This window comes from Eufriesea mexicana, unplaced genomic scaffold (genome assembly GCF_001483705.2).
Source record: "Eufriesea mexicana isolate 0111107269 unplaced genomic scaffold, ASM148370v2 scaffold2566, whole genome shotgun sequence".
Taxonomy (NCBI): Eukaryota; Metazoa; Arthropoda; class Insecta; order Hymenoptera; family Apidae; genus Eufriesea; species Eufriesea mexicana.
In genome coordinates this window covers 314,753-336,485 of record NW_016910631.1, presented here as the reverse complement: position 1 = coordinate 336,485, position 21,733 = coordinate 314,753, and the positions used below count along the sequence as shown (strand labels likewise).

The following is a 21,733-nucleotide window of genomic DNA, read 5'->3' as shown; positions in this document are numbered from 1 at the left end:
ATCTATTTTATGAAAGGAAAAAATATGGATTCAAGAGAAGATAAGGACCGACAGGAAATATTTTTAATGTGTACAAAATATTTCTTATTTCACAAATAAATAATTTTTTGTGTAATTATAATCATTTTCTCATTTTAATACTTGATAATATATTTTCACATTTATAATCTGTAATGTCATACAAGAGTTTAAAATGAATGCAATAAACACCATTGATGTATAAATTATACTTTTCCTATTATAAATAAGATTATATGTATATTGAAAAGAAAAAGAATATAAAATTAACATAAGTTTGCTATTTTAAATGTTTCATTTTTTATTCTAATACATATTTATTTTATAATTTGATTCATATAATTATATTTGTAATATAATCGCCACTCCACCAAGAATCCATTTACTAGATTTGTCTTTAGTTCTTAAATTAAACGTCCATACATAAGTAGGACCTCGAGATCGTGTCTTGTATACAGGACACTCATACATATTTTTTAAATCTTGTTTGTCCTGTGTAATCGCTCTAATATACATTATTGGTAATAGTGGAAACAATTCTTTGAATCGGGAATCCATGATACATCCTGCTTGGAGATCCCATCTTGCACCTTCCATATACAATCCGTTTATATATGCACCTTCTCTTGGTGCTGATCTGTACAGTAGATGTAATAGAATATTATAAAATAAGAACAAAGCTTGCTCAAAAATTATTCTATAATATTTTTATCTCAGTAATAGATATAATATATAATAGATATGAAATACTATTCAATATTTAAGACATACAGAAGTAAGAAAAGATGGAAATAAAAAATATGTTAGGAAGAAAGGAAGGATAATATTTCTAATAATTACGTGATTTCCTCTTTGAATTTTCTTATTACTTCACAATATAAACACATTTTGTCCAATGGCCACTCGTTTTTGCGTGCAGTTTGTTGCATAATTGCAGTTAGAAAAGATTGTGGATTGAAGAAACCACCAAGCCATACTGATGATGGTAACTATACAAATTTTTGATACATTAATAAAATAAATTATATAATAAAATTATAAAAAATATGTGTAATAATACTAGAAGATTTTCAAAATTTTAAAGATATTTTTTTGAGTGGCATCAGTGGTAGTCCAGCAGGAAATATGAGGGCGATAATGGGAAGAGGAGGTGGATTTAACATATAAAATTTTATCTTCTAAAGTATTTATTATTTTAATTTTAAATCTAATAATTTTCAAAATATTAACCAAGAACTTTTGCTGTTATACATCGAATTGTGCCTACTCGTTATCTAGCCTAAATTAATATTGTGTTATCAATGATTTAATAGCCGATGACAACAGTGATTACTATAGCGAGGGCAATTGTATTACTAACATTTGTATAAATAGAATTCAATATACGATTCTAAAAGTTTTTTTTTCTTTAGTAATATCCTATGAACTAATACTTAGAGTTAAATTATTATATTTTGGATCTACAACCTCTCCTCATTATTTTTTCAAATTTCGTAATAATATCTCATTGCTGTCTTTCAGAAGCATAGTTCATAAATGAGAGTAATTTGCAAATCAAACATATATTTTTTTAGGTTGTAAATAATAATAACAAAATAATACAATATCAATCGACAAAATTTAATTACGTAATTATCTGTTTTTACGTAAAACAACTTCTCTTATAGTAGTAGTAAAATTGTCAGAAAATTAATACACTATTTATAATAAAATAATTACCTGAATGAACTTTATTAACCGAAATCATTCTGTATGTTGTTATTTAAAATTTAGTAAATTATATTTGTATTGTAATTTGATCGTGCAAATGTATTTAGGTATTCGAGTATTTTGTTGTACATTAATAATTACACAAAATAAAATATTGACATGTTAATACATGTGTACATTTATATTTTGATATATGTGTACTCATGCATTAAAAGATGTTAAAACATGGATATATTAATTACGTATGAATTTTAAATATATGCGAAGCAATCTTTAGGTTTTAGGGATCTCTAGGTTTTACTTTCTCATTCATTTATATTCGTATTTATTTTACTAGTTTAAGCTAAATCTGAGAAATTTCAGGAATTTAAATTTACTGTAAATTTCTTTACATTTATTGTACGAATCCAAAAGTTTTGATATTATTGTTAATATTGTAATTATATTGTATGATGAATGAAACTTTACATTAAAATCTGCAGTCCAATTGGATAATTCATTTATTCGATTCAGCATGTCTGCGAACCAACTGTTTAATCCTAAATTCGAAGGGTAAGCCCTTTTCGTCCAAGATGGCGGAACAGCATCCATCATTATATAACTCTGTAGATCTTCCATTTCAGCATTTATCGTTAACTCACCCTTTCAAAAGCATCGTTAATTAATTATTTTAAATTATCTTATGATAATTTATTAATTAAACGATATAAATTATGATAAGGTCATTTAAAATTTAAAAATTCAAAAGATTATGAAACCGAAGATCTATACACATATGTATACTGTGTTTATGTAACATATAATAAATTATGTTATACATTTCATTTAATATTTATATGTAGATAAATCAAAATAAAATTTTGGTATTCAAATCGTACTTTGTATTATAAATATAAATTAATTTTTGTTTGTTTAAATGAAGAAAATCATACATTTTTTGAGGGTCACTCTTATGGTTAAGCCAGTTATATTTTTTTTCAAAATTATTTCAAATATTTCATTAGGGATAATTTCAGACTATTAAATCAATATTGAATATCAGTATTTTCAATTACCATTAAATAGTTTTCAATTAATAGTTCAATTTCAACGGTTTCATAAATTTTTGAATTTTTAAATTCAAAAATTTCTCCCTTTTATAATATTATATTATTTTCTACTTCATTTGTTCATAAAAATTATATGAAAAATTTTAGCGTTTTCATACAATTAAATAATATAAAAATAATGTAAAAATATAAAGATAAAAAACTATGTTCAATTTTTTTATTACTTTTAAGCCTAGTTCCAACTCTTGCAAAGATCTTCTCAGTTCTTCACATAATAAATTCATTCGTTCGCATTCTTGTAAAGCAACCGTGATAAATGGCGTGCGATCTTCCACCTGAGATGTTTAACAAAAATTTTATTGAAGATAAAAATTGTTTATTTATATATCTTTTGCATTTATATAAAATTAACAAGTGAAGCATCTCGATCTATGGTTTCAATCAATTCCTAAATACCTGCAACAATCATAATAACTCAGAATTAATAAGTAAAGACGAAGAACTCTGAACTCAAGAACTCAAAGAACTCAAAACGCGAAACTCAAGACTTGTCAGTGTCAGTACTTTCTTTTTTAAAATTGAAAAATCTTTTACAATTTCTCATATATATTCAATACTGTGTTTACCCACTGTATAATTATGTTTTTATTTCAATAGAAGTCAATATTAATTTTGCGAAGAACAGCCGCATATTTTTAATAGCTGTAAACAGAAAATTTGTTTTTAGGAACAAAATTTCTTAAAACCAATGGATTTCTGTCTGCTTTGATAATTCTAGAATTAAGAATTACAAATTTCAACATTATTTATTTCTGTTTATTTATAGAAATGAAAGAAGATTTCAAGTACCTTGCTGTAAAGTTCTTGCATATTAAATTCCTCTGGCAGTTTATCCAGTAAGTCCTCTATGAGTCCTTTAACTTTATCTTCTCTTGAGATATCTCCACTGGCTGCGTCACTGGCGGTCCTCGTTAGTATACCCAGTAAAGTTTTAAATAAATTTTCCGCGGTTGACGTCAAAAATCCTAATGAAAATGTCATTGACATACTATTGTGTATATGAATTTTTAAAGTATCAATAAAATATATTGCTTAAATTACCTATTTACCAATTTGAGATCATATTTCGTATATTCTTTGATTTGGATTTAACTTTGCAAGTAAAAAATATAAATAAATTTATATTCTATATAGGTATTTTCTAAAAATTTATATTCTATATAGGTATTTTCTAAAAATTTGTTTTCTAAAAATTAAAATTTTTTAAAAATTTGTTAAATTGAAGTCATAAAATTGTTGTCATTGTCAGTCGTATAATTCATTATGCATCAATCGAAATTATGTATAATTCTGTACTAAATTATGTACACAATTAGGTACAAATTATGTATGTAATTTATTTGTTTGAAATGGTAATGCGATCCAAATAAAATTTTTGAAAGTTTGATAAATTGGAGTCGTAAAATTATTAAGTCATCGTAATTGGTATTAGTCATTATGCATATAATCAAAATTATGTATAACTTTGTACTAAACTATATATCCAATTAATTACAAAATTAGGTATCTAATGTAGTTGTTTGAAATGGTACTGTGATCTAAATAAAATTTTTGAAAGCTCGATGAGCATATTTAAAACATATATATCTAATCAGAGTGGTTTAAAAGGATGTCGATTTATAATTATTACTTCAATTTTATTTTTTATTATTTCAATTTAAATATGGAAAAATGTAAGGCCACTAATTTTCATTTTACTAATCAGACATTAAATCCTCTACTCAATATGGAGTTTCATCCATAGAGAAGTGCTGTTATATAGAACTTTTATCAATAATATTATATATTTCATTTGTTAATAACATTCTGTTGAAGCATTATGGTAATTTATTCTTTATCATACAAATAGTATAATATTTCTGATTAGTTACAGAATAACTTCTGAAAAATTATTTATTTTTGCTGACATGAAACAAACTTCATTATAAATTAATGTAAAGAAATAAAGTGTTTTTATAAAACGAGACTACATATCGAATAGAATAGTGGTATTAGTAATATACTATACGTTCTTGTGAAAATTACGATATGTGAATAAATTTTGACTGTTAACAGTTATTCATTTTTTAATTATTCTCTTTGTTAGTACTTGGTTATTTTTCCTTTTGTTATTATATTACATTAACAGTTTAATTAATCCTCTTTCTCTCTCTCTCACACCCCCCCCCCCCCCCTCTTTTAAAAAAATTAATTATTCGTAAGAATCATCAATCATTATCAATTGATTCAAGCCAACAATTGCATTTTCTGCATTATCTACTACTGGTAATCTCTATTATCCTTGTTACTTGAATATTCTCAACATTGCCCATAGATACCTTTACCACTGTATAATATCCCACTTTTCCAAAGGAATAATTCATGCTCCGATAGACGAATAGCAATTTACATATGTAAGTACTCATATGAATTAGAATCTACTTCTTGGATTTAAATATATATTTCTCATTTTATATTATGCATATGTTGTATGACATAGCATAAGTGTTAGAGAAGATAGAAGTAATACGTTGCAATATGCAATATTAAATATGTTCACAAATAATTGGCGATTCTTTCTGTAGATAAAGCAAAAAAAATTTGGTTGTAAATAATCCTACGTTGGTTTGTTCTTATTATTTATTTCTTAATTTTTTAATAAATATTTGCTTTTTTCTATAATATACGATTTTTATCTGATAATTTTCAAAAATATTATTTACCAATTTCGGCATTTGGATGAAGTCCATAAAGTATTGGACTCTCAGCAGGTAAGTAGTTATCGACGTATTGATGATATGTAGCGTAATCACTGTTTGGTGGTACTAGAAAGTCTGGTGCAAGATATAATTCACCTAGACGAAAGATAAAGCGATTTTTTAGTAGGCTTTATCTTCGCAATAACTTTTCAAATATACAATATAATATTATTTAAACAAATTCTGTAAGTTTTTTATGAAATTAAAAATACAATTCTTTTAACCCATTGCACTATCATTTAATAACAAGAAACTGTGTATTGTAAAATTATTTAATTTCAATTAGCCACTATAGACCTATTTATTTACAATAAAATTATAAAAATTTTTAAGATTAATGGAAATCTTGCGCATGTTAAAATAAGTTAAGTATAATTTTAGTCTAATGCGAAGATAATCCATCTGTATGGAGTTTAGCTTAAAAAACTCACGATAATTTTTTATAAAAATTAATATAATATTAAAAAATAAAAGATTTTATATAAAAATAATTATAAGGGTATTAAGTTATCAATAGAATATAAAGAATGTTTCATTTAGTTTATTTACGAATATCTACAAAATTATTAATAATCATGTCTTTAATAAGTAAATGAGTGAATACTATTATGAACTGAATTTATTGAAAACGTAATTAACGATTTAAATTAAAAAATTTTATTTTATTATGAATAAATTATAAATTACAAATTATAAAAAATGTATAAATAATTTATATCGTTTTATTATATTTCCACTTTTCTTTACCGTTAGAATATATAAACCATTTGACAGATAGAAACATGTTTGAAACAGAAATTATAGAATGTGAAAGAGGACACACAATCGCGATTAGTTCTTTTTCACATTTTTGTTAAAGACAGTTGCATATTTTTGATAATTATAGAAAACAAAAAATTTGAAACTGGTTATTTAATGTAATTTGGTAACCCTACTATTAACTGAAGGAATTTACCTTCAACTAATTCTGGTTTTAAATATTCCGTTAAATATGTTCTGCATAGTCTTCTGTCCCAGTCGTCTGTTATATGGCCTCCGTACATTATTTCTCCAAATAGGTAACGAAGATCTTCCCAAGGTACTTTGACACTATTTTCCAAGTAATTGAACAGCACGGACACACTGATCGTTAAATCACCAAAGTTGAACGGATAGGACTGAATTCAAATAAAATAAGAATTTAAAATAACCAATTTACGTATTTTTATTCGTGTGAGGGTTGTTATGATATTGTTAATAATATTAATAATATTATTAATTTTATTTTTAGTTAGTTGTTATATTTTTAATGCTGATAATATTAGTAATACTTGTAAAAATAATACTTGCAAAAATTATTTTATTAAAAAAGAAATTGTTAAATTTATAGTAATGAAGAATGTCTTATTAATTAACTTATTATTAACTACTATTTACTGAAAATGGTTAATGTCAACATTCTTAAATATTTACTTTCTGAACAACATAATAATGAGGTTCAAAAAGTGAAACTGGAAATAAAAATAAAAAATTGTTTTATAATATACAATTAAATATTATTCGCTATTTTAATTTAACAATTATTTTGTACTTAAATTAATTATTTGTTGTGATGTATGTATAATATGTACATATAAAAAAATGCGTTTAATGAAAAACAAATATCAAAAAATGTGAGTTACTAACTTCGATAGTGTAAAATTATTAACAAAATTTTACAGAAATAGTTGCGGCTATATTTTATGATACATTATATTAAAATTGTAAAAGTATTACGATATAATTAATACAACTTCTAATACTGGTGATTAATTTTTAATTAGTGAATAATATGCAGTATTATAAACAATTTCGTTCCCATTGCAATCGTTTCAATGTTTATCTAATTTTCAAATTTTTCAATTCATTGAGTAAATTAATATTACAGTGACTTACCCCGTTCCATCCTTGCGCGCCAAATTTTCTACGTTCTGCAACTACAGCATGGTAATAACAAAGTGCAAATAATATGGCTTTGAATTCAGTTTCCTTGGTGCAGGATTCAAGGGTTTCTTGAGTGAAATTATCCAACGCTTTGTGAATATTAGCTTGAATTCCCGATGGTGGTTCGTTTGTGATCTTAATAGCCGATTCTAGAATACCCTGCATATAATTTGTTAATAACTTTCAGCAATTATATTATTTATTGTTAAATTTAATTTAACAATTTCTTAATTATTATTAATTCTTTCTTATTAATCACTGTAATGATTATTAATCGGTATTTATGAATCCTCATAAAGGATTATCTGTTAATTTTTATCTAATTGTAATGCAAATAATTTAAATTAATTTGCTTTTTGATTAAAATAATATAATAAATGTATTTCGATTATATTTTAATTAAGAACTTTAACTATGTTTAATTATTTACTATTAATTAGCTTAATTATTACAAATTGTTTGTATTCATTAATTGAATTATTTTTATAAATAATTCTAAGTAATTAACTGTATTTCATTTTGTTTGGAATTGTGTATTAAATAAAAATTATATAGAATAAATTAAAAAATACAATAAAAGTATTGTATTTTTGTTTAAGAGGTTGCAGGAACAAGTTACAAACAATATCTTTATATTATTATATTTTCAATGAAAATGAACGATACTATTTAAAAATATTTGTATTTTGATATTACTCTATTATTGATAAAATATGCAATGGTCAAAATCAGCAGATTTTCCATGAAGTATGAAATATATATTTATTTTGTTATATTTGTTATACTTATTAATGTAACTTATTTCATTGACTAAAGTGTTTTAGTTTAGGTTAGGTTAGAAACACTGTGGTAACAAAGTATGCAATTATCGTGATTTTTATTAAAAGATAATTATGTTCTCTGTCTATTCATTACCAGTATACGGATATTCATGTGTAGTTAAAATGAACACGTAAAGGTAAAGTATACAATTTTATTTGCAATGACGTTGAAAACATAAACAATCACTAAACCTGATTCAGTGTCTACAACAATACATAACAATACATAATGTATAACAATTAGTAATTATGTATATTTATAGATTATATTATGTTTTCTCAGGAATTATAACGAAGATTCCGATGTCAAAATGAAGCTTTTATTTTGAAAGTAAATGGACTTATTTTTTTCTCGGTTATGACGAGCACTGCATATTGAACACTATAAAATGTTTGGTCACGTATAAGATATAAATAATTCTAACCTACTAACAGTTTAAGAATGGAAGAAAATAGCTTACTACGTGTCTTAATTCACAGTTTCTAATGAAGAGAAATTCTCTCATAAAATTCGTATGCAACTCTTCTTACGTGTCTATATATGGGGTAGTCGTGCAGACGACAGTTATCGACTAACCATACAGATCAGAACATTAGTAGTCTCAGATGTCATTTGTAGTACAACCGAATATCGATAACTCGAATTTCGAGGAAAAAGTTGGAATATTCGAGTTACAGAGGTTTCGATTTATCGAGATTTTTTAGAAAAAGAGGTTAGAAAGTGAACATTTGATATACGGAAGCATTGTGTGTATAAAGTTTGTATTGTCTTCTGTCTAATTCTATTTGAAACAATGTAATCTGATGTAATTTAAGATATAAATGGATGAAATAAAGTATCGAATAACTGGTTTTTGAGATTTTACGACACAGATACAGTAGAATTTCGATTATCCTATTATAACTACCGACTATACCTACACATGAAATAACAAAAGGAATATAAATTAAAAAACAAGCTTAAATAATAGACTAATACAATTTATTGATAAAAATAAATCATGGAAGATTGTGTATTGCACGATGAATTTTTAAATAGTGTTTGTATATCAGCTTTCTTCATAATTTTTGATCTCTTGTTAAGAATTTCATTTCGGAATATATGCAAGTTCATTATTTCCATAATGTTGTTAATCAATGCTTAGTACACTCGACAAATGCTCTTCTTTGTGTAAAATTCATGTCTTCAATGGGTAAACAAATGTGTCGGTTAATTAGAATTCTACTGTATCTACAAACTTTTTAAGGATAACTAGACATAGTGACGATAGAAATTCAACTTGAAGAGGTTAGGATATTCGAAATTCAAGTTATAGGGGGTACAAGAATGCATGTATAATAAATATGCAACAAATAATTCGAGTTAAAGTAAATTTTACTTTGATGTATAGAAATTAATAAAATATTTGTCTTACAGAGATTTTTGAATTAAAGAGGTTTAAATTATCGAGGTTTGATATTGATTTAATATACGATATTTCTAATAAAAATAATAATTGCAAAATAGACTATTGCACAGTTAATATTTAATTAATACAAATTATTATTCATAGTTAAGAGATTTTAGTGAAAATGTAGTAAAAATTGTAGTAAAAATACTCTAAAATGGAACGAAAAAGTAATGTAATGTAATTTCGAAAATTCGAAAATGACTGAAACCATAACAATATATGGATATATGTATAGTAGAATTATACAGGGTAGTCCACCTAAATCAGGTTACCTAAATATCTCCACCAATTATGTTGATACAAAAATATTTTATACGTAATTCAAATAGTCAATGTGATGTAAAAAAATTTTTTTTTGAGGTCATTCATTTTGTAGTTTTTGAGATCATCAATATCTCTTATGCATATTAGTGCATTTACTTTCATTGAATAACATTCTTATGCAACTGATTCATAATAAACTTGTTCCAAACTTTATTTATTTAAAAAAAATACATATATATTTGTATAAATAACTTGGTTTCCACTCCTCAACAAAATATTATTTTCTGCAATTACCGAATTGTTTCAATAATATTTTTCAGATAGGACAAACATTTTCATCCATGCAAGTTAATTTTTATTTCTAAAGATATATGAAATTTTGAAAATTTCAATTAGTGATGTTACGAGAATTTTTAACAAGAACGAGGATAAAACTTAATAAAGATAAAACTGATATACAGGGGATCTGTAAAGCAAATAAGGAGTATGAAACATTGCGAATATGGTTAATATTAGAAATAATCTTGAAGACACGAGTGAAACTTCGCATCAAATTTCCTTATTCTGCAGTGAAAACTGGAGATGTACAGGTGTTAGTAATTAGTTTAATAACAACTGTGAAATTTTTAAATATCTTCATGACTCACAACATAATAGACGTATAATTGTCTTCAAACAAAAACAATAAAAACAAATTATGTTAGTCATAGTAATACTTGTTTCTAGCCAGTGTCTACAGAAATTTCCCATAAAGGTTGCACACACAATGTAAAACCATGTTACATCATGTACGAGAAACGTGATGAATACATATATACATATACGTTGCAGTTATGTAATGCAAAACTGTTACTTAATTTTTAATTGTTTTAAACGTTATCTATACAAAAATGTCGGATCACAAAAATTAATTTTTAATTATTATTTGATATACGGAAGCATTGTGTGTATAAAGTTTGTATTGTCTTCTGTCTAATTCTATTTGAAACAATGTAATCTGATGTAATTTAAGATATAAATGGATGAAATAAAGTATCGAATAACTGGTTTTTGAGATTTTACGACACAGATACAGTAGAATTTCGATTATCCTATTATAACTACCGACTATACCTACACATGAAATAACAAAAGGAATATAAATTAAAAAACAAGCTTAAATAATAGACTAATACAATTTATTGATAAAAATAAATCATGGAAGATTGTGTATTGCACGATGAATTTTTAAATAGTGTTTGTATATCAGCTTTCTTCATAATTTTTGATCTCTTGTTAAGAATTTCATTTCGGAATATATGCAAGTTCATTATTTCCATAATGTTGTTAATCAATGCTTAGTACACTCGACAAATGCTCTTCTTTGTGTAAAATTCATGTCTTCAATGGGTAAACAAATGTGTCGGTTAATTAGAATTCTACTGTATCTACAAACTTTTTAAGGATAACTAGACATAGTGACGATAGAAATTCAACTTGAAGAGGTTAGGATATTCGAAATTCAAGTTATAGGGGGTACAAGAATGCATGTATAATAAATATGCAACAAATAATTCGAGTTAAAGTAAATTTTACTTTGATGTATAGAAATTAATAAAATATTTGTCTTACAGAGATTTTTGAATTAAAGAGGTTTAAATTATCGAGGTTTGATATTGATTTAATATACGATATTTCTAATAAAAATAATAATTGCAAAATAGACTATTGCACAGTTAATATTTAATTAATACAAATTATTATTCATAGTTAAGAGATTTTAGTGAAAATGTAGTAAAAATTGTAGTAAAAATACTCTAAAATGGAACGAAAAAGTAATGTAATGTAATTTCGAAAATTCGAAAATGACTGAAACCATAACAATATATGGATATATGTATAGTAGAATTATACAGGGTAGTCCACCTAAATCAGGTTACCTAAATATCTCCACCAATTATGTTGATACAAAAATATTTTATACGTAATTCAAATAGTCAATGTGATGTAAAAAAATTTTTTTTTGAGGTCATTCATTTTGTAGTTTTTGAGATCATCAATATCTCTTATGCATATTAGTGCATTTACTTTCATTGAATAACATTCTTATGCAACTGATTCATAATAAACTTGTTCCAAACTTTATTTATTTAAAAAAAATACATATATATTTGTATAAATAACTTGGTTTCCACTCCTCAACAAAATATTATTTTCTGCAATTACCGAATTGTTTCAATAATATTTTTCAGATAGGACAAACATTTTCATCCATGCAAGTTAATTTTTATTTCTAAAGATATATGAAATTTTGAAAATTTCAATTAGTGATGTTACGAGAATTTTTAACAAGAACGAGGATAAAACTTAATAAAGATAAAACTGATATACAGGGGATCTGTAAAGCAAATAAGGAGTATGAAACATTGCGAATATGGTTAATATTAGAAATAATCTTGAAGACACGAGTGAAACTTCGCATCAAATTTCCTTATTCTGCAGTGAAAACTGGAGATGTACAGGTGTTAGTAATTAGTTTAATAACAACTGTGAAATTTTTAAATATCTTCATGACTCACAACATAATAGACGTATAATTGTCTTCAAACAAAAACAATAAAAACAAATTATGTTAGTCATAGTAATACTTGTTTCTAGCCAGTGTCTACAGAAATTTCCCATAAAGGTTGCACACACAATGTAAAACCATGTTACATCATGTACGAGAAACGTGATGAATACATATATACATATACGTTGCAGTTATGTAATGCAAAACTGTTACTTAATTTTTAATTGTTTTAAACGTTATCTATACAAAAATGTCGGATCACAAAAATTAATTTTTAATTATTATTAAAGATACAAGGTTTAAAAAATTAATTTTTAATCATTATTAAAGATAAAGGATTTAAAAAATTAATTTTGAATTATTATTAAAGATAAGAGATTTAAAAAATTAATTTTTAATTATTATTAAAGATAAAAATTTAAAAATATGTTAACTAATTTTAAAAAAAATTTTCGAAAATATCTCTAAAACTAATATCGATCGGCATTTACCGTTCAAATAAAAGTTGTTCAAAATCTCGTCCACTTTAACATACTTCGAAATTACCAGGATCATTATAACATTCTACAGTTTAAAAAATTTTAAGTATTTTGCAAAAAAAAGAGTAGCAAAAGCAAATTACTTTGCCGAATTCTCCCGATCCATGTTTCTTTTTAATGTTAAAACACAAACTTTCTCGGGAAAGCTTTGAAAAAAGTCATTAAAATATCAACTTTTACCAATTTCGTATCAAATCAATATTTCATTCGTAGGAGCAAAGTAGAATTTTATTTATTATTCTATTTTTGCAAGTAAAATTAGGCTTGGTACGGAATTAATATTTTATTTTTGAAATTAAAAGATTAAAAAGTTAATTAATAGAGAAATGATGTTTCTGTGTGGTATGTAGGAATGAAATGGAATTAACTAGTAATTGGTCTCAATTAATTTCAATTACCTGCGGTATTATGGACTCGTGAGGATCAGGACTGGGTTCCGCGCTAATGAACAATCGATAGTCGTCATGTGGATTTTCCGCGCATTGTTCCATTTTCTTTTCCAACATAGGTAACCACTTTTTCACCAAATGGACATTTTGCAAAATTACCCAGTGACCTTCGTTCGCAGACATTTCTAAAGCTTGCTCGGCTACAGGTTCTTGACCTTGACCCAATGACACATTATGGAAATTTCTTCCTCCAAAAGTGAAACCCAGTTTCATTCCCAGTTTCTCTACGTCCTGAATTTTTATTGTTTCCATTGTTATGCATGTTCGATACGAATCTATCGCTTATTTTTCATTCTGACATCTTTTGTATAATTAATTTGGTAGCGCTAGTCATTGAATACGTATTAACCTTTTGCACTCAAGAGACGACCTTCAGTCACCATTTCATCGAATTTGGAAGATCGATACCAATTGATATGTCAAATTTAAAATAATGTAACGAAATCAGATAAATCAGGTAATTCTACGTGGTAATTATTATTATTATTATTATTATTGATCCTTTATTTACTGCTCAAAAAAGTATCGTCAGCTTTACATTAGAAAATCTTTGAATTTCTACTCTTCTCTTGATAAATAATCATTGGGTGCAAAGGATTAACAATGGAAATTAGGACAAATTTGATTATTCGAAATTGAGGTTTCAAATGGAAGAAAGTAAATTTGAAATAAGAAGTACCAGAGAGCAGAAAGAGCAGAAAATAAAAGAATATTACAGTTTATTAATATCTCATTCGACAAAATTGATTTAGTGTTACGTATATGTTCTTAAAATTGTTCTATTTTATTTTGAGGTAGAAGATTTGTGGTAGTATATTATAAAACAAGTTACGTGTCCAAATTACCTAAGGAAATCTATAATTTTGCATGTAAAATAGAAAATTGTTATTGTATATAAGGACGTATATTTAAAAAAATTTTCAAATGATAAAATGTAGAAAAATATATAGATATAAAGGTAGAAAGATTATTTCATAAATTAGTATTGTCAATAAACTGACAGATATTCTATCATATAAAAAGATTTTTATTAATTAAACAAAGGGTTTCTTACTTTCAGAGGATCAACGCCAGGAGAAAGAATAAAAAATACAGGAGTGATTGAACTCGTTTCTTCGAAGGATTTGTGGAAAGGAGGAGATCTGGATTCTACAAATTTTGAACCAAGTTTCTCTTCTACGAAACACCTAAATAAGATAAAACAAATGAATAATGAGTAATATGTAATAAATAATAAATAATAAATAACAAATAACAAATAACAAATAATAAATAATATGTAATATATAATAAATAAGGAATAACGAATTATAAATAATAAATAATAAGTAATATATAATAAATAATAAATAAGGAATAACGAATTATAAATAGTAAATAATAAGTAACAAATAATAATAAACACAATGAAATATTACAAAGGGAAAAATTTTGTTTTAAAGAAATATTTTATTTAAAAAATAAATTTTGGAAATTTGTAATGTAATATAAGATTAAAGGTAAATTATCATAAGAGGAACAAACCTAATTGCGTATGTCATACGATCCAATCTGAGACATCTCATAATACATAATCTCTGAAGGGCAGTTTTATTTTTCCAATCTTGTGGAAAACTTTCTCGTTCTGGCGTTTCCGATTCTACAAATTTCTTCCACCTTTTCGCGGCACCCTCTATATCCTTCTCCAAATTTTGGAAATCTTCCATTTGACTTAAATATTTAATACCACCCCAGCCAACGTCTGTTAAGAAGTCGACGGGACTGGTTAAATCAGGAATATACGGAAACCGTAGTAGAAACTCAAGTTCTGGTTGTGTTATTTCCTTCGACTCCATAAAAATCTGTAATAGACAGTATCGTTTGCCGTAACATTAACTATTATACATTACATTCATCGCAGTAATCACGATAATTCTGCAATAAAGATATTGAATTTTCAATTTTCGACTTTGATGAATTTTTTGAATAGTGTTTTTAATTTTTATTCATTTTAGACATTTTCTGATTTATAGTTAAGTCATTCGCGAGTCAAAATTATTATTAATTAGAAGAATTTCTAATTTTACAACAGGAGCTGCTTGAACAAGTTGTACACTTCGTTTTCTGAATTTAAAAAAGTTTTTGTACCAAGTAACTCGATCAATGTTTAACTATTTAAATTTCAAATAAATTTATACTTCTGTTAAAGATATACAAAAATATTTAGTGTCGAGAATGTATTTTAATATCTCAATATTGATATTTATTATTGTATAAGCTAAATTCTTAAAATAGACACTGGGACTAGAGAGATGCACACCAGATTGTTAATATCAGAGGAAACAAAAGACAAAAATTGAGGATTAGTTTAGGGGACAGATCAGTAGAATTTGAAAGCAGAGCAGAGGAAACAGTAGGAAGAACACTAGTCAAAGAAGCAATACGGGAGAGAAAGAGGAAAGCAATAAACGCAAGAAGTCAAACAATAGGAGAGAATTATTTTAGAAGATGTGACTATAGCCAAGAAGGTAGCGATAGAATCAGCAGATAGTGAGAAGGTACTAAAAGAAAGAGATATAGAAGTACAAACATAATAACTTTATAACAAAATAAATAGAAAAAAAATTAAACACGGAGTCTTTACCAAAGTACCTAATCAATAGAGGTAAAAAGGGAAGTCAAAAATAAATAACTGAACCAAGGTGGGGCAATATAGAAGAGAAAAATAAGTTTTGGAAAAAAGAGGAGAGGATGTGTGCGCTGTGTACCATGCGTGGCTGAAAAGAAATCATCTCGTTCGATTGCGGGGCAAGAGGGGTATTCGACTATTAATATCCACTCTTCTATGACACTCCCAAAACTACTACCACCAATAGTAGAAGACAAAACTGAAGACCTAGGATTGAAAATACAAAGCAGTGAATCCGATAAGGAATCAGATAACAATAGCTCAGAAGATTTATAAGGTAAAGGAGTACAAAAGTAATAATAATTAACATCATTTATGAAAATTGATTTAAAATTTAAAATGTATTTTTTTGTGATAAATTAATTATGTAATTACATCATACTAGATAACCGTTTAAAAAAATCATACGATACAACATAAATATGAAAAATATGTGTACAGTACAGCACGTTTGCTGCATAATGCAATGAAAAGTTAATCAAGATGCGAATTAGTAATTAGTAATTGCAAATAATCACGTGTTCATCAGAAGAATTTGAAGTTAATATACTTTTGGTATGAGTTTACACTCGTGCATCTATTCGTTGCGTCTGTCTCACTTTGTCTCGTTGCTTCGTTCGCTTACTTTGTCACATGGTGTTCTATGACTGGGCTAATAGGAAGGGATCAGTTCTGCCAATAAGGAAAGCGTTTTACTCTATTTCTGCCATGACGTTAGAATGGTTGGGTTGGTGGGGATTCGGGTCTACAAGTTTCTCAGATGACTTCTTTTCAGCCACGCATAGTAACGAGGAAGAAGGCTCGATAGGACACTTTTTAGAGAGATGTAGAGTAATAGAGAGAGGGGAAAGGCAGAAATAAATGATTTAGTAAATAACGTAGATACCAAATAAAAGCTCAAATGGTTAAGAAAAATTGATAAGGTGAAGAAAGAAAGAAAAAAGAAAAGAGAAAAATATTAACGAAAAGAATACAGAAGAAAGAAGTAGATGAATCCATGAAGGTGGATGAATGTACTTACAAAAAGGTATGAGAAGGAAATCTCGAATCACAAAAAGGTGAAGAAAAGGATGAAAAGTGCAAGTACCAGAAAAGAGTGGAGAGACAATGTGCAAATGTATATAAGATAAAAAAAAATATGTGTAATCAATCAAGTACTTTTTCAAGGCCACTGAGTTGAAAAATAACAAATAATAATAATAATAATATTTATTATTTCTATAACATTCCATTTTTTCTTCTTCTTAACACCAAAATTATTTACAAAATTGTCTATAATTTGTACTTAGGTATACTTACCAGACATCTGTGATATTATACAGGGTGTTTCAGCAATGGTAAGTATTTCAAAGGGGGAGTACAACCGGGAGAGGGCTATTTTACATGCAGAAACGAATCGAAAAAAGTGTACAATTTTTGAATTCGAAGCTTCGTTTTCGAGAAAATCAACTTTGAATATTCACCGAGTGTGCATGCACTTAGCTATATGAATAGATCGTCAATACAGGAATATTGGTAACATAATCGAGAAGGGTGTGATTCTATGTGAAAAAACAAATCGAAAATAACGAATAAAATTTTTGCATTTGAAGCTTCATTGTCGAGAAAATCGACTTTAAAATGAGTACGCTAGTATACTGATGGTCCATCCGCCTAAGCCAAAGTTAAGTGCACGCGTACTCGGTGAATATTCGAAGTCGATTTTCTCGACAATGAAGCTTCGAATGAAAAAATTTCATTCTTTATTTTCGATTTGTTTTTTCACGTAGAATCACCCCCTCCTCGATTGTACCACCGATACTCATGTATTGATGGTCTATCCACATGAGTCATAGCTACGTGCACGCACACTCGGTGAATATTCAAAGTCGACTTTCTCGATAACGAAGCTTCAAATAACAAAATTTTATTCTTTTCTTTCGATTCGTTTCTTCATGTAGAATCACCCCTTCCCGGTTGCACTACCGTTGCTAGGACACCCTGTATATGTAAACATAATAACTGAAATGTTATTTGTTAACAGATAAATTAATGTTGATATTAATTTTGTGAAAACCAGTTGAAAATTTTTAGTAATTGCAAAAAGAAAAATTCTAAAATTAGCCATTTTGTTTGATCTAGTGTATTCGTTAGTGTAAAATATTTAACACGTTGACTACCGTGGAGGTCACCAGTGGGCGACACTCGACTTGGCTACAGCGCCATGGTGGCCACATGTGACCCCCACCACGAAAAATACATTAAACAGGATTATACAACTCACCTTATCCGTCGTAAATAATATTTCAACATAATATGCATCGCGTAACAAACAATTCATGTTGATGCCATGGGCAAACCATGTAAAATGCGCGCGGCAGTCAATGTGTTAAATTTACAAATTTCAAGCCCAGTTGCGATATCACGAATAATGAATTCTGGATTTCTTTCGATTAAATCTGTTACGCGTTGAACGTAGTTGCATTATTGCAACAATTGGATAAATGAAATATTCGTAACCCTACAATTTCACTGGTGTTGTAGTTCTGGTGTTGAAAAATATTTGTGTTTTACATTCTTTTAAACTCGGTTATAACGAGAGATAATTACACACGACTGCGCCAATTATAAATACTACATCCGATGTATAACATCTACGTAAGTGGGACAAGTCACACATCTTTACTCGTTGCAATTAGAAAACACGTTAGAGGAAACAAGTCTACCATAACAGGATCGTATTCCATCTACAACACCTTTTCTTAATTGCAACCTGAAGAAAGATATGAATTTTCTCAATTACGTTACTTATGCCACTTTGTATACGAATTTTATTAATACATAATTGCGTTATTGAAAAAATACGGATGTTTATCTTACATGTGAAATTTAGCAATTATTATTCAGTGATTTCACAGTGAAGAATTATGTGCTACAGTTATCTATCTCGCATGTAGAAAGTATATAAATACAAAATTCGGTACGGTCTAATTGTTAGAAGAATATTTATTTTATTCTTTCGTTACTGCAACTGATATTTATGGTGCTTTTTGAAATCTATAAAAATTAATGTTTCGAAGAAAATGATTTTGGAAACGAAAATTGCCTTTCTCAAAATAAATCGTATTTCACCATATTTTTAATCACACGATTATTATTGAAATAGGAAGTAGTTATTAGAACGATTTAAACGGACACCTTTTTTAAAATAAAAGTTTGACTAATTTTTACGTGGAAATTGAAAATGATATTTTCAAACGAATTCTTTTCAAAAAATATTTACCACGGATAAAAAGTTTGAAAGTGCTAACTTTCATCACAATTTTGTACATTCCTTTATTAAAATATAACTTTTTTATCGTTAAATTTCGAATATCGTAAATTTATTGCTTCTTGAATTAATGTTTCTAAATAATTAAATGATACTATACTTGAAACTTCTTATAAAAAATTCCATAATGATATTGTATAATGCAGATAAATTTTCTTTCTGTAAATATTCTATTAATGACTCTCTTTTAGCTGCACTACTTTATTTCACAAATCTACTACTCAACAAGTAATAAATATCTCTATTAAATAATTATTAAAAGTTAATACTATTAATTTATTAAAGTTTCTAAATTAATTAAATTAAACAAAAATAAAATTTTTTAAATTTATCAAATACAATATTGATAGTAACGAATAATATGAAATAATAAAACATTATTTCATAAATATAAAATTTAAATCAATATTAATATCAAAATTAAATATTAAACGATATTATTTAATAACTAAATTGAATAAAAATAATAATTATTATTATTAATCATGTAGAGGTAGCCCTCTATAACAGGGCATCCTATAACACGGTTTCACTATAACACGATTCATAAATTGCGGAAACCCTCCTACAACACGGCATCCTATAACACGGTTTCACTATAACACGATTCATAAATTGCGGGGACTCTCCTACAACACGGTTTCACTATAACACGATTCATAAATTGCGGAAACCCTCCTACAACACGGCATCCTATAACACGGTTTCACTATAACACGATTCATAAATTGCGGGGACTCTCCTACAACACGGTTTTACTATAACACGATTCATAAATTGCGGAAACCCTCCTACAACACGGCATCCTATAACACGGTTTCATTATAACACGATTCATAAATTGCGGGGACTCTCCTACAACACGGTTTTACTATAACACGATTCATAAATTGCGGGGACTCTCCTACAACACGGTTTTACTATAACACGGTTTCGCTATAACACAATTCATAAATTGTGGGAACCCTCCTACAACACGGCATCCTATAACACATGTTGGAAGAAAATATGGCCCTCTTCAGTTGAAATAGAAAACGTGCGTGAATCGTCAGAAAATGACATTGGTGGCATATTAAAACTTGCCAAATCAATCGGAGGTGAAGGTTTTGTGGATATGGCTATTGAGGACGTTCAAGATTTATTAAGTGGAAGAAGAACTTGACGAAGCGGATTTGATGGAAATGGCATCTAAAGCTGTAAATCAAATCGATTCTGAGGACACTAGCACTGATGAAGATTGTGCAGTTAATAATTTAACATTAAAAAAACTACAAGAAGGCCTAAGCTTAGCTGAAAATCTCCAGTCATTTTTCTCGAATGCAGACTCTTCCGCTGAAAGAAGTCGAAAATTCAAAGGGGAGCTGCAAAACTGTCTAGCTCCATTCCGAGAAATTTACAATGACTTGGTAAGAACCAGCAAGCAAAGTGAAATTACAAGAACTTTAAATGAAGAAAAAAGTACTGAAAGCGAAGGCGATATCATTCCACCGAAAAAACGTTCTCGGTTGATTATACTGAGCAGTGACGACGAAGAAATTTATTAAATTAAAATAATATTTTTTTGTTTTGTTTTGTGTTGTACATACATTTATATTTTTAATAAAAATTAAGTTGTTTATGTAGAATTAAAAAAAAAATTGTTTTTAATAAGTTTTTGGAATGCAACCTTCCTTTTTGTACTGGCTCTGGGTCCCATACAACACGGTTTTATACAACACGGCATTTTTTAAGAACCTATCTACCGTGTTATAGGAGGGTTACCTGTATATCATTGAATTAAAAAAATTACCATTTATTATCATTAGTATTAATTAATAATAATTAATTATATAATTATATACATATATATAATAATCATACATATTAATAGTAATTAGTCACACTGCTTCCAAACCTTTTATCCATAGAATTGTCGATTCGATACGCAAAAGTTGTTTGTTATTTAAATTTTCTTATTTAATTAAGAGCCGACTCAGTCGGAATTATTCACCTGAATCGTCATTTGGCAGAGGAAAGTCAACTTGTCAGCTTCGAATAGTCCTCTGCTGGTATAAATGAAAACCAGATAAGTGATGCTATCTATTAAAAGAGCAACTCGTTTAGGCAGCTCTTCGGCAGGTTCTGCGAATTTAATCGCATTCTG

General features: G+C 27.2%; 1 protein-coding gene across 1 annotated transcript in view; it reads right to left on the bottom strand.

Moving 5' to 3' along the window:
• Positions 1-360: 360 nt before the first annotated feature.
• LOC108550230 (dynein beta chain, ciliary) overlaps positions 361-21,733 on the bottom strand; it is a 194,535-nt gene continuing 173,162 nt past the window's right edge. The window contains 12 exon segments of the mRNA XM_017903927.1: positions 361-655; positions 859-1,007; positions 2,197-2,370; positions 3,002-3,112; positions 3,627-3,802; positions 5,540-5,671; positions 6,531-6,732; positions 7,490-7,696; positions 13,562-13,843; positions 14,667-14,799; positions 15,137-15,453; positions 21,581-21,733. The exon segment at positions 21,581-21,733 is cut by the window's right edge and continues 20 nt beyond it. Of these exon segments, the coding sequence (XP_017759416.1) occupies positions 361-655; positions 859-1,007; positions 2,197-2,370; positions 3,002-3,112; positions 3,627-3,802; positions 5,540-5,671; positions 6,531-6,732; positions 7,490-7,696; positions 13,562-13,843; positions 14,667-14,799; positions 15,137-15,453; positions 21,581-21,733 (2,331 nt within the window).